This window comes from Phoca vitulina, unplaced genomic scaffold (assembly GCF_004348235.1).
Source record: "Phoca vitulina isolate PV1807 unplaced genomic scaffold, GSC_HSeal_1.0 scaffold35, whole genome shotgun sequence".
Taxonomy (NCBI): Eukaryota; Metazoa; Chordata; class Mammalia; order Carnivora; family Phocidae; genus Phoca; species Phoca vitulina.
The window spans coordinates 7,023,939-7,037,315 of NW_022589738.1; the positions used below are offsets into that span (position 1 = coordinate 7,023,939).

The 13,377-nt window shown below is 36.8% G+C and overlaps 1 protein-coding gene across 10 annotated transcripts in view; it reads right to left on the reverse strand.

Annotated features, from left to right (window-relative positions):
• DMD (dystrophin) overlaps positions 1-13,377 on the reverse strand; it is a 2,446,616-nt gene that overhangs the window by 2,178,538 nt on the left and 254,701 nt on the right. The window contains exon 1 of one of the 10 annotated variants that reach the window (XM_032426640.1): positions 351-1,027. The exons of the other annotated variants lie outside the window; for them this stretch is intronic. Coding sequence (XP_032282531.1) covers positions 351-357 — 7 coding nt within the window. The 5' untranslated portion in view covers positions 358-1,027. Of the gene's footprint in view, positions 1-350; positions 1,028-13,377 lie in introns of those variants that run through there. 10 annotated transcript variants of the gene reach the window in all.

Here is a 13,377-nt window from a genome sequence, read left to right on the forward strand (position 1 = left end):
CATGTAACTGAGCTGGGGTAGATTTCCCCCATAGATCCGCCCCCCAGCCCCCGGTCATCCTCCACCTGGAGAAACCCAGACTCTTGAAAAACACTTTATTCTAAAATCTCCTAACACGGATTTCTATCCCAGAAGTGCTTTCCTGAGGTTGGAGGCAAGCACAACCCCCCCAAATCTAACGCAGCACAAGGAAATGTTAAAATCCCTTCCGTAAAAGCAACACTGTTTGCAGAGTTTGAAGAGCTCGGCAACAAACCCCGGCTACCAACAGCTGCTTGTTCAAACATATGCTTTGTCATGGTCAGCTTCTAATTGGATTCATAATGATGTAATAGCTTTAATAATCCTACCTTCCATGCCCGCTGTTTTTCCTGTCACTCCATCACGCCAATAAGTTGGCTGCTGTAACAAATCAAGATAGTGCAAAACAGCATCTTTCTCCTGATTCTGTCATCCTCCTGAAAGCATTCTATTACTGCCGACTGCTGGGAACCAGAAAGTCTATTTGAATTCCAACAGCTCCCCTTTCGCATGATTCAAGTTAGGTTAGGTGGGCATGCCTAACATGATTCTCTCAGTCATTTATTATGCAGCTGCTACAACGTCGGTGTGGTAACCACTCGGACTATCTGATACGTCAGTCGAACAAAACCTACACCTCGGAGCCAACCCAGGAGCAGCGTTCTGCATTTAACGAGCATTCTTCCTGCCTAAAAAACCGTGCATCTGCAAATCGCTTTCAGTATCTACTCGGTTCCCTGTACAGATGCAAAGCCTTTGGATTAACATCTTTTCGTAACTATACCAAGAGTCGAGTTCCTTTGCCACACATCCTATTATTCACAGTAGAATTCCGGCTGATTTTCACTTATCTTCACAGCCTTTTAAGGGTAAAAACTCTCTTTTCTGATTGTACTTTTTGAAATGAGGATGCTGCGTGCTCAGCTCCACATCTCTGCTTTATTCTAAAATACAGCGTGCACTTTCTCAAATGGAATTTGCCCCTGTGATTCTATGGAAAATTTTCTAATAAGAGGATTTTTTTTTTCTAGAAAATATTTACTTTGCATATTGGAGACATTTAAACTGCTTCTGTTTGTTTCTCCCAGGAGTGGACTTTATACTTGATATTCTGACTTACGGAAATTGCTTTCTTTAGAAAGTAAGGAATTAAATTAGCTGACTCTCTAACATAACTTGTTTACCAAGTAAATAAGTCTCATGGCAGGAAAATGCATTTTGCGTTTTAAAGATACCCATGCAAGAGACAGTATTTTTTTTTAAATTAAAATAAATATCACAGAGATGATGGCAATTGTATCTAAAAATTCTAAGTATGCCTTTCTTGGGGGATTAATATTTATACTTTGAAACGACAAAACAAATATTTAAGTGTTTTCATGAGAAAAATACTTTAAAGGGGGGAATTGATGAAATCTCCTTTCCCTTTCAACCATCTATCAGATAGATATTCGGTTCTGTAGAAAAGCTACTGCCCAGCCCCACAAAAAAGTAAACATGTGGTCGAGACCTACATTATGAAAGTATAAGCAACAATTTATTTAGCATATGTGAGATATAGACCAATGTGACTCTTCTGCAATAGTGTTTCCCTAAAGGGTGTAAAGTGGTGTGTATGTGTGTATATAAACATTTTCGCTATTCTAACTCCACTTTAATTTTTTATTAACAAACACCAATCATCCCTACATATCAGGACATACATAATAATCAGTAACTTATGGTTTATAATGTTTAATTTATAAATGTCAGAAAAAAAACCCAGAAAAACAAACTGAGTGCACTTGAACCCACCAAAGGTTCTCTAAAATAATATACACGCAGTTCCATGTAATAATTGTGAAAATACTGGATTACAATTACAGTTATTTAAAAAAAAAGTCACTTTTGCGGTTAGCCTATCTATCTTAGTGGTTGTGAACAGCATAAATAAACATCATGTGGTTTTGTTTCTACCCTTAGCCTCTGCTTACCTCTGTAGCTTCACCTCTTGCCTTCACACTTTATTCCAGCCACAGTGAACTTCTTTTGGTTCTTCTAAAACACTGCACTCCTACTGTCTCAGAGATATTGCATCTTTGGTTTTTTTGTTGTTGTTGTTGTTTTTTAAAGATTTTGTTTATTTGACAGAGAGAGACATAGCGAGAGAGGGAACACAAGCAGGGGGAGTGGGAGAGGGAGAAGCAGGCTTCCCGCGGAGCAGGGAGCCCGATGCGGGGCTCGATCCCAGGACCCTGGGATCATGACCTGAGCTGAAGGCAGACGCTTAACGACTGAGCCACCCAGGCGCCCCTGCATCTTTGTTTTTTTAAAGATTTTATTTTATTTTATTTATTTATTTATTTATTTATTTATTTATTTATTTATTTATTTTTTGAGAGAGCATGCGCATGAGTGTTCTGGGGGTGGGGGGTATCACAGGGCGGGGGAGGAGCAGAGGGAGAGGGACAAGCAGACTCCTTGCTGAGTGCAGAGCTCCACATAGGGCTTGATCCCACAGCCGTGAGATCGGTGAGATCATGACCTGAGCCGAAATCAGGAGTCGGACGCTTAACCAACTGAGCCACCCAGGCGCCCCTGAGAAATTGCATCTTCTGTTTCACCTTTCCATAAGCTCCCCTCACTTTTGATTGCCTACCTTCCATCCAATCTTGTTATCAGCTTGGAACATAATTTGCTATGTGAGGCATTTTTCATCCCCTAGATAAAATTATGTTTCCCTGCTATGCAACTTCACAGCACCTTTTACTTCGTCTTCATCATAATAATGGCAAACGCTTATACAACAGACGGTGGTAGGCACTGTTCTCACATATATAACACAAACACACACACACACACACATATATATGTATATGTGTATTTATACACACGTATGTGTATGTAAGTGTGTATCTACCACTACCATATTGATACTTTCATTCAATCCTCATATTGAACCCATGAAGATAACAGTTTTACACACATTTACATGTGAAGCATCTGAGGCTCTGAGAAGTTGAGTAACTTGGCAAGAGTCACATGACTTTAATTTTTTATATTTCCTGGTATACTACTAGTTCTTGAGACTGGATCACATGTGTCTCGTCCAATGTTAAATTCTAATGTCTGGTGCGCTCTTTGGAAATTGTATTCCATTCATCATTCAGTCAGTAGAACCTGCTTTGGGCAATGCACTGTAGTAAGCACTGGTCATATGGTGAAGATCAAAATGGATATGGATCCTATTTTCATGAAGCTTATGCACGAGGGCAAGACCTCTAAACTTAGCGTCCAAGGGTCCATGGATAGAATTCAGATATTAGCCTCTAACACAAGTGTAGCATTATTTTCACTTAAGTTTGTAGGTTACAAAGATAGTAGCATTAGCAATACCTGCAATTTTGGGGTGCTAGTAAAGTCACAAATTTTCATATCATTTTATAGATGCTGTATAAATCCCACGATTTTTTTTGCATTCATCATTACTTTGAAATTACGTTGCTAAGTCTACCACTGTATTGTGTTATTTAATGTGTGAATAGGGAAGTATGTATACTATTATATAACTTAAAATATTTAGAAAACTGTTTCAATACAACTGGTTTCTGTGTTATAATCTTCATTATTTTATTTTGTATATTTAAATAGACTTCACATAAGCTGTGCCACCTGTCAAAGGCCTTAAGGTGTTAGGGCTTTAAGTTTCACCTATGCTATGACCTCCCGCCAAAGAGAACGGGAGAATATAGCACACTGGTTAATATCACTGGCTCCCAAGTCTGACAACTTGGGTTCAAAACGAAGATCCATGACTTAACACTAATGCGCTATAGGGCAAGTTACTTATCCTCAGCGTACTCTTCTGTAAAATCACAGTAATTCATGCTCTTAAGCATTCATGCTATGAGGATTAAATAAGAGAATGACAGTAAAATACTTAGTACAATGCCTGCCACCTTTTGAACTTTTAATGGCTGTTAGATATTATTAGGGAGAGGGCTAGATATGAAATTATTATGACAAATAAAAACCGTGAAAGAGATATGAAGGATTTACAAGGACTTTTCGATTAGGAAGTGGAACTCTTACACATTACCAATGGAAATGTAAAATGGCCAAAACCACTTTCAAAACCAGTTGTGCGGTTTCTTAAAAAGGTAAACGTAGACATACTTTCAAGAGCCATCCTTTCCATTCTGACAGAAACGAAAGCATATGTCCATCAAAAAAGTTGTATATGGATATTCACAGGAGCTGTATTTGTAATGACCCCAACTTTGAACAATCCACATAGTCATCATGTGAATGGATGAAGACGCTGTGGTGTATCTCTACAATATAGTACTACTTTGCCATGGAAAGGACGGGAGTCCTGACACACGTACCGCCATGAATGAAGTATGAAAGAATTATGCTCATTAAGAGAAGCCAGACAGGGGCACCTGGGTGGCTCAGTCGTTAAGCGTCTGCCTTCAGCTCAGGTCATGATCCCCGGGTCCTGGGATCGAGTCCCGCATCGGGCTCCCTGCTCTGCGGGAAGCCTGCTTCTCCCTCTCCCACTCCCCCTGCTTGTGTTCCCTCTCTCGCTGTGTCTCTATCAAATAAATAAATAAAAATCTTAAAAAAAAAAAAAAGAGAAGCCAGACAAAAAAGTATATACTGTACAATTTCACTGATACAACTGTAGAAAAGGCAATGAATCTGTACTGACAGTGAGCAGGTATGTGGTTGCCTAGTGAAGGCAGGGATGAGGACAGGCAGGAGAGGTTACAAAGAGTCATGAGGACACTTTGAGATAATGGATATTTCTACTATTTTGATCATGGTGATGCTTTCGTGTAGCTTAAGAGAAATCAAAACATATCATGTTGTACATTTTAAATACGTATGGTTTATTATATAACAATTATACTTCAAAAACTCTTATGAAATCCTCATTCTTATTAGACCTTAGATCATTCAGATAAATTTAATTCAAAAGTAGAAAATAATACACTATCATCACTTTCTTAAAAGTTAATCTATAAACTCCATAATAAAATATGTATGCTCTAAATAATTCTAACAACTGCGTATAATAATCTGGAGCATCCCAGGAAAATAATTTTCCCCACCAGCTACTATTTACAGCCCTTTATGCCATCACTGAACAACCTGGAAATGGACTTTTCCAGTAACAAAGAAGAATTTTGTCCTATTCAACATACTTTGTTTATTTACTGTGAGCAGATAAGCCAGTAAAACAAGTAAACTATTAGGCTGGTTACAAAAGAGTAAGCTACATAAAATCTAAGGTATGAATCAATATTACCTTGTTGCCATATAATTCCATCGTACAGAAAACCTTGGCATAAGCTTCCTTTGTTAATGATTAAATACTACAGGACCACATTTTACAAGTTATCCTCATTTCATAACAAAGGATATCATGTCAAACTCTAAGTATTTCGATGGAAATTCCCATTCCAATCCATGGAACAATAAAACACGTTCCCTCACTAAATTTCCCCATATGCTGTGCTAAAAGTGTTGAGGTGGTCAAAAATTTAGCCAGACCACTGAACTTTTACAATTTATTACCTCAGTGAAGTTACAGTTGGATCAATGAAAGGCAGAAAATCTTCTCATAATTTGAATCTAACACTGTCTCTGTCCCCAATCTAGATTAGCCAAAAGATATTAGATATTAAGATGTTCAACACACACACACACACACACACACACACACACGGGCATGCACATGCAAGATCATGTCATGGTCTCAAATCTCTCCAGTGGTTTCTCGTCATCCTCAGAACAAGAGTCCTTACTACAGCCTGCAAGACACTGAGTAATATGCCCCTCATACTTCTTTCTCCTGTCTTCTCCCATGCCTCTCCCTATATCTTTCCTTCTTTTTCTCTAATCACACTGACTGGCCTTATTTCTTTTCAAACATTGCAAACTTATTCCCACGTTGGGATATTTTCTTTAGTTGATCCTTCCAACCAGCAACTTCCTTACACAGATATTCCAAGGGTCACTCCTCTTCAGCCAAGCCTTTGTTCAATGTCATCTCAGCATAAATTCCTATTTTTTTATTCTTTTATTTTTAATTTTATTATGTTATGTCAGTCACCAAGCAAGAAGTCGCCTTGCTTCACTTTTATTTACAGCACTTAAATCACCATTTGGCATCAAATTACTGATTTCAATAATTCATTCAAACATTCATTAAGTACCTACTTTATTCTAGATACTTTGATGGGTGCTGGGAATACTACTGTCCTCATAGAGTTACTAGTTTTGTGGAAAAGATAGATACTGGACAAATAACCAAATGTATGACTCATTTAAAAAGTGGGGTGAGAGCTACAGGCATAAACATAACATTTTTAGAAGCATATAATTGAGGAACAAATTTTACCAAAGAAAATTCTCTTTGAATATGGAACTACAAGATTTCTGGTAATTATACGGGTCAAGGGGTAAGGGTGGAGAGTACTACAGGCAGAGGGAATAAGGCAGGAAATCATTCAAAAACTGTAAAAAGTCCACAATGACAAGAGTAAGGTGAAAGACAAAGAGACTGAAGCATGATGAACAGGACAGAGGTCTAAATACAGGCAAGGTTTAGATTATGAGGGATTCCTTGTCAGCTGTATTAAAGATCCTGGAATTTATTCTAAGCATATTGGAAAACCACTGAAAGGAAGTAAGTAAATTAGTTACATGATCAGACTGTAGGTCAAATATACAAGCCTGAATGTACTGGGGAAAACGGATTAAAATGAGGTGGTGATAATTCTAGAGGTACAGAGGGACCTTGTTAAGAAGCAATTTCAGTGTATCAGGCAACATAATTTAACTAAAGAGCCAGCAAAAAAGACAGAAGCAGTGAGATTCCAGAGACATTTAAAAGGGAGAACTGATAGAACATGGTGATTGATTAGAAACAGAAGCATTCAGGGATATTTACTCCTTGAGTAATTTTCAACTTGAGCAACTGAGTGACTGATGGCAGTATTTTCTGGAAAAGCCAGGTTGATGATGGCTTGAGTATTGTTTCTGTTGAGTTTGAGGATCTTGGGAGACAGACATTCAAGCAGAGACATAAAGGAGGACACAGCTAGATATTAGGGTCTGAATTTCAAAATACATAAACATTTTAGATTTGTCAGCATGTGATGGTAAATAAAGCCATAGGTTTGAAAAAAGTTAGAGATGGAATAAGCCATGAAAAGAGACAAAAGCCTAGGATGGCACCATGAAGAATTTAACAATTAATGACTGGATGAAAAAGAATGACTATCAAGACTATCAGGATACTGAGAAGGAATGTTCAGAGATAAGGGGAAAAAAAACCCAATAACGAATAGAGTGTGGCATTCTGAAAGTTAAGAGGGTAGAATGTTGAAAGAAAGAAGTATTGTCAGCTTTATCAAATGTGATTGAGAGGGGCATCTGGGTGGCTCAGTCGATTAAGCATTCAACTCTTGGTTTCGGCTCAGGTCATGATCTCAGGGTTGTGAGACTGAGCCCCTTGTCGGGCTCCACGCTCAGCGTGGAGTCTGCGTGAGAGATCCTTTCTACATCTCCCTCCCTCACTACCCCTACCCCTGCTCATTCTCTCTCTCTCTTTCTCTCTCTCTCCCTCTCTCTCTTTCTCTAAAATAAATAAATAAAATCTTTTAAAAATATGATTGAGAGATGAAGTAAGATGACAACTAAAAAGTTCTAGGTTTACTTCCATATCCTGGCTCTTGTAAATAATGCTGCAGTAAACAGAGGAGTGCATACATCTTTTTGAATTAGTGTTTTCATTTTCTTTGGGTAAACAGCCAGTAGTGGAATTACTGGATTGTGTGTTTTTTCTGTTTTTTATTTTTATTTATTTATTTTTTGAGGAGCCTCCATACCATTTTCCACAGCATTGTTACCAATTTACATTCTCAGCAATAGTACATGAGGGTTCCCTTTTTTCCACATTCTCTCCAACATTTGTTATTTCTTGTCCTTTTGATACTAGTCATTCTGACTGGTGTGAGGTAATATCTCAGTGTGGTTTTGATTTGCATTTCCCCTGATGATTGGTGATGTGGAGCATCTTTTCATGTGTCTGTTGGCCATCTGCATGCCTTCTTTGGAAAAACGTCTATTCAAGTCCTCTGCCCATGGTTTAGTTGAATTACTTGTGGGTTTTTTTTTTTTTTTTTTTTTTTGGTGTTGAGTTGTATAAGCTTTTTCTCTATATAAATACATGTATATACACACACAATGGAATATTAGCCATAAAATAAGGATGAGATCTTTACATATGTGACAACATGGCTAGACCGTGAGTACGCTAAATGAAGTAATTCAGACAGAGAAAGACAAATACCATATGATTTCATTTATATGTGGAATCTAAGAAACCAAACACACAGAGAAACAGACTCAGAAACAGAACGAACTGAAGGTTGTCAGAGGGAAGGGGATGGGAGACAGGCAAAATAGATGAAGGGGATTAAGAGATTCAAACTTGTGGTTATAAAATAAGTCATGGAGATGAAAAGTACGGTAAAGAGAGTACAGTTAATAATATTGTACTAACACTGTATGGTGACTACATTCACTGTGGTGAACACTGAGTAAGGTATAGAATTCTTACATCACTAGTGTACCTAACTAACTAACATTATATGACAACCATACTTCAATAAAATTCTTTTATTTATTTATTTATTTGACAGAGACATACACAACGAGGGAGGGAACACAAGCAGGGGGAGTGGGAGAGGGAGAAGCAGGCTTCCTGCGGAGCAGGGAGCCCGATGTGGGGCTTGTTCCCAGGACCCTGGGACCATGACCTGAGCCGAAGGCAGATGCTTAACGCCTGAGCCACCCAGGCGCCCCAATAAAATTCTTTTAAAAAGAAGTTCTGAGCTTAACAACATCAAGAATATGGTGAGCTGAAAGTGAACCATTTCAGGGGAGTAAAGGTAGAAGGCAAATTAGAATAGGTTGAAGAGTAAGTGAACCAATATATAGGAAGACAGCTAAAGGAGACTGTGCAGGCAAGTTGTTTTTTTTTTTTTTTCTGTTTCAGGTTTTAATTTTTCCCAACAATATACAAAGCTCATCATATTAACTATACCTAACATTCTAGACAATTTTCAAAACTTTAAGCAGCCAAATGTCTAAGAACACTGGCTGGTAAAGAAGAACAGATGTAATATTTTCTTACTGGATGATTACCCTTACTCCCTCCCACATACCTTTACTTCCACACTCCCTGGAGCTGGTATATCCCAGCCTCTCTATCAGTATGTTGTACCAGTTACTGAAAGAGAGGATTTAAAATATCCAATATGATTGCTGATTCCTCTAGGTTTCCACTTAATTGTCAATTTTGCTTTACTTATTTTGAAGATCCAATATTAGGTGTTTCCAAATTTTATATTCCTGCATATTCCTATTGATTTGACCCATTTTACCATTATGAAATGTCCTTTATCTCTCAAAATATTTCTTGCCTGAAAGTCCCCACTGTTTGATATTAATATAGCCATATCAATATTCTTTTGGATCGGTTTGCATGAATCCTGCAACCTATTTGTGTCATCATAATTAAGGTGATTTTCTTCCGAACACAGGGCTACATTTTCCCTCACTGTGACAATTTCTGTCTTTTAATCAAAGTGTTTAACATGCAGTCTACCATCCTGTTATTTTCTCTGTCTTATTTTTCCTTTATTTCTCTACTCTGCCTTTTTTGTTATTATTAATTATTGTACTTCTACACATGGCAGATTTTACACAATTCATTGCCACTTTAAACAGTCAGTTGTGTTTTTACTTACCCATTTATTATTAGAGAAGTTTATTCATTCTTGCCCACCTGTTTTGGTTTTTTTTGTTTTTCTATCCAGGGTAAGTTTTCTTCAGCCAGTAGAATGCCCCTTCAAATTTACACTGGTATCAAAGGGTACTGGTGATTAATGATCTCAGCTTTTTGAATGACTGAGACCACCTTTATTTTGCCTTCATTTTTTTACACCTTTCTACTTTGAATGATTGTTGATTCACACGCAGTTGTAAGAAAGCATATAAAAAGATCCTGTGTACTCTATTTTTTTTAAGATTTATTTATTTATTTGAGAGCAAGAGGTGGGGGGAGAGGGAGAGGAAGAGAGAATCCCAAGCAGACTCCCTGCTGAGTGTGGAGCTCAACACGGGACTCGATCTCACGACCCCGAGATCATGATCTGAGTCAAAATCAGGAGTCGGACGCTTAACAGACTGAGCCACCCAGGCGCCCTGATCTTGTGTACTCTTCACCTAGTTTTCCCCAAGGGAACCACCTTGCATATCTATAGCACAATATCATAAACAAGAAATTGACAGTGAGATAGTCTTACTCAGATTTCACCAGTTTTACAGGCACTTCTCTCTCTCTCTCTCCCCCGTGTGTATTTTGTTCAAGGAAATGTTATGCACATGTGTGTTTCATGTGACCACCACTACAGTGAAGACACAGAACAGTTCCATCAGAAGAATTCTTCATGCTACCCTTTTATTTCCATAGCCACCGCTCTGCTAAATTTGTGACTTCTACAGAAATCAGGGGGGAAAAAAGAGAACATAAACCCAAAGGAAGAAAAAGGAAGAACATAATGAAGGGCAGAAACAAATGTTATTGAAAACAGTCAACATAACAAGATAATTCTTTGAAAAAAAATAAATTTATAAACTTCTAGCAACAGTGACAGTAAAAAGAGAAGACACAAGTCATTAGTAATATATAGATCTCAAAGCCATTAGAAGGATACTAAAAGAATTCTGAGTGATTTTATGCTCATAAATGCCACAACTTAAGTGAAACAATTCCTTAAAAAACAGAAGCTACCAAAATTCAACCAGGATGAAAGAGACAACATGAATAGTCCTGTGGACATTAAAGAAATTGAATGCATAATTTAAAAGCTATAGGAAAAGTAATCTCAAGGCCCAGATCATCTCACTGGAGAGATCTACCAAACATTTAAAGAATTAACACCAATTCCGCACTCTTCAAGAAAACAGTAGAGGAAGATTACTTCCAAACTCATTTTCTGAGGCCAATATCACCTTAACATCCAAAACTAGAAAAAGAAAAACAGAAAAAACAAGAAAGCTACAGACTAATATCTCCCATGAATATAGATGCAAATTACTTAACAAAATTTAGCGAGTAGAATTCAGCAATATATAAAAAACAATTACACACCATTATCGTTGAAATTATTATAAATTCACAAGAAGTTACCAAGATAATTCAGAGAGGTTCCCTGTATCCATGACCAAGTTTCTTGTAAGAGTTACTTCTTAAATATAGTACAATTTCAAAACCAGGAAATGAACATTGGTATAATGTGTATGTGTAGTTCTGTCATTTTATCACATATGTGGATTTAACACCACTGCAATCCAGATACAAAATCTCCATTATCACAAATATCTTCCACCGCACTATTCCTTTGTAGCCACCCCCACGCCATCTCTAAAATCTCTAACCCATGGCAATCATTTAATTATTTTCCATCTCTCTAACTCTGTAATTTCTACAATGTATATTAATGGAATCACAGTATGTAACTATATGAGGCAGGCTTCCCCCACACACACACTCAGTGTAATATGCTAGATCCATCCGATTTATGTTTATCAGTAATTATTTTTTATTGCTGCGTAGTATTCCATGCTATGCATCTACCCATTTTGTTTAAACATTCACCTATTGTAACACATTTTGATTGCTTCCAGTTTTTGACTATTACAAACAAAGCCACTACGGACAATCATACTTTTTTGTGTGTAGATGTATCATTTCATTTCTCCGGGATCAATGCCCAAGAGTGCAATTGCTAACTCAAACAGCATTTGCATACATTTCATATTTCTTTTTAAGAAACTGTCAAAGAATTTTCCAAAGTGGCTGTACTATTTTACATTCTTATCACTAATGTATGACAGATCCAGTTTCTCTGCATCCTCTGTCAGTGTGTGGTACTTGCATTTAAAAAACTGTTTTATTTAGCTCTTTTGTTAGGTATGTAATATCTCATTGAGGTCTCAATATCCACTTCTCTGATGGTTAGTGGTGTTGAACATATTTTCATGTACTTATTGACCATCCCTATATCCTCTTCAATGAAGTGTTGCTTCATGCCTTTTGCCCATTTTTTAATTGGACTGTTTTTCTTAAGTTTTAAGAGTTCTTCACATATTCTAACAGGTTTTTTTTTTTCCAAATATATGGTTTACACATATTTTCTCCATGTCTGGAGAGTTTTTATTTTCATCTTTTATAGAGTCTTTCACAAATCAATTTGTTTTATATTGTGATTAAGTCAAATTTACCAAGTTTTAAAATTGTTATGAATTATGTTTTTATGGCATGACTAAAAACTCTTCAATAAGCTCTGTATCCCAAAGATTTTCTCCTATGTCTTATTCCAAAGGTCTTCTAGTTTTACATTCACTTTGAAGTAATTGTTTAATCAAGTATGAGATTTAATTCTAGTTTTGTTTTTTTTCTGGTCTATGGGTATCCAGCTTCTCTAGCATCATTTGCTGAAAAGACCATCCTATTCCAATGAACTGCTTTCACAATTTTGTCAAAAATCAGTTGGCTGTACTTGTGTTAACTTTTTTAAAATTTATTACGTTCAATTAGCTGAGATGTCCTTCAACAGATGAATGGATAAAGAAGATGTGGTTCACATATACAATGGAATATTACTCAGCCATCAGAAAGGATGACCACCTACCATTTGCATTGACATGGATGGAACTGGAGGAGATTATGCTAACCTGTGTTAACTTTTTTATTCTCTATTCTATCCTTCCACAAACAGCAAACAATCTTAGCAGGACTATTTAATAAATCTTCAGTCAGACATAGTAATTCCTCCCACTGTATTCTTATTTGTCAAGATGGTTTTAGGAGTGAGTGTATTTCATCTAAATTGTCAAATGTATGATTTTCGAGTTTTTCATAGTATTCCCTCATTTTCCTACTGATGTTTTCAGGATCTTTAGTGGTATTCCTGATATTGGTAATTTGTATTTTAATTCTTTGTCAGGATTGCTAGAGGTTTGTGTTTTATTATTTATTCACCTTTGTATCATTTTTTGCTTCACTGAGTTCTTTTTTTGTTTTCACTTGCATTGTTTTTGCTCTTCTATTTCATTTCTCCTGCTTGCTTTGAGTTTATGGTGCTATTCTCTTTTCTCATCTCTTGATATGGGAGTTTAGATTATTGAGACTTGTCTTTTCAAATGTATCCACTTCATGCTATAATTTTCCCCTATAGCACAGCTTTAGCTGAACTACAAAATTTTCCATTTTTTATTACTTTCACTCAGTTC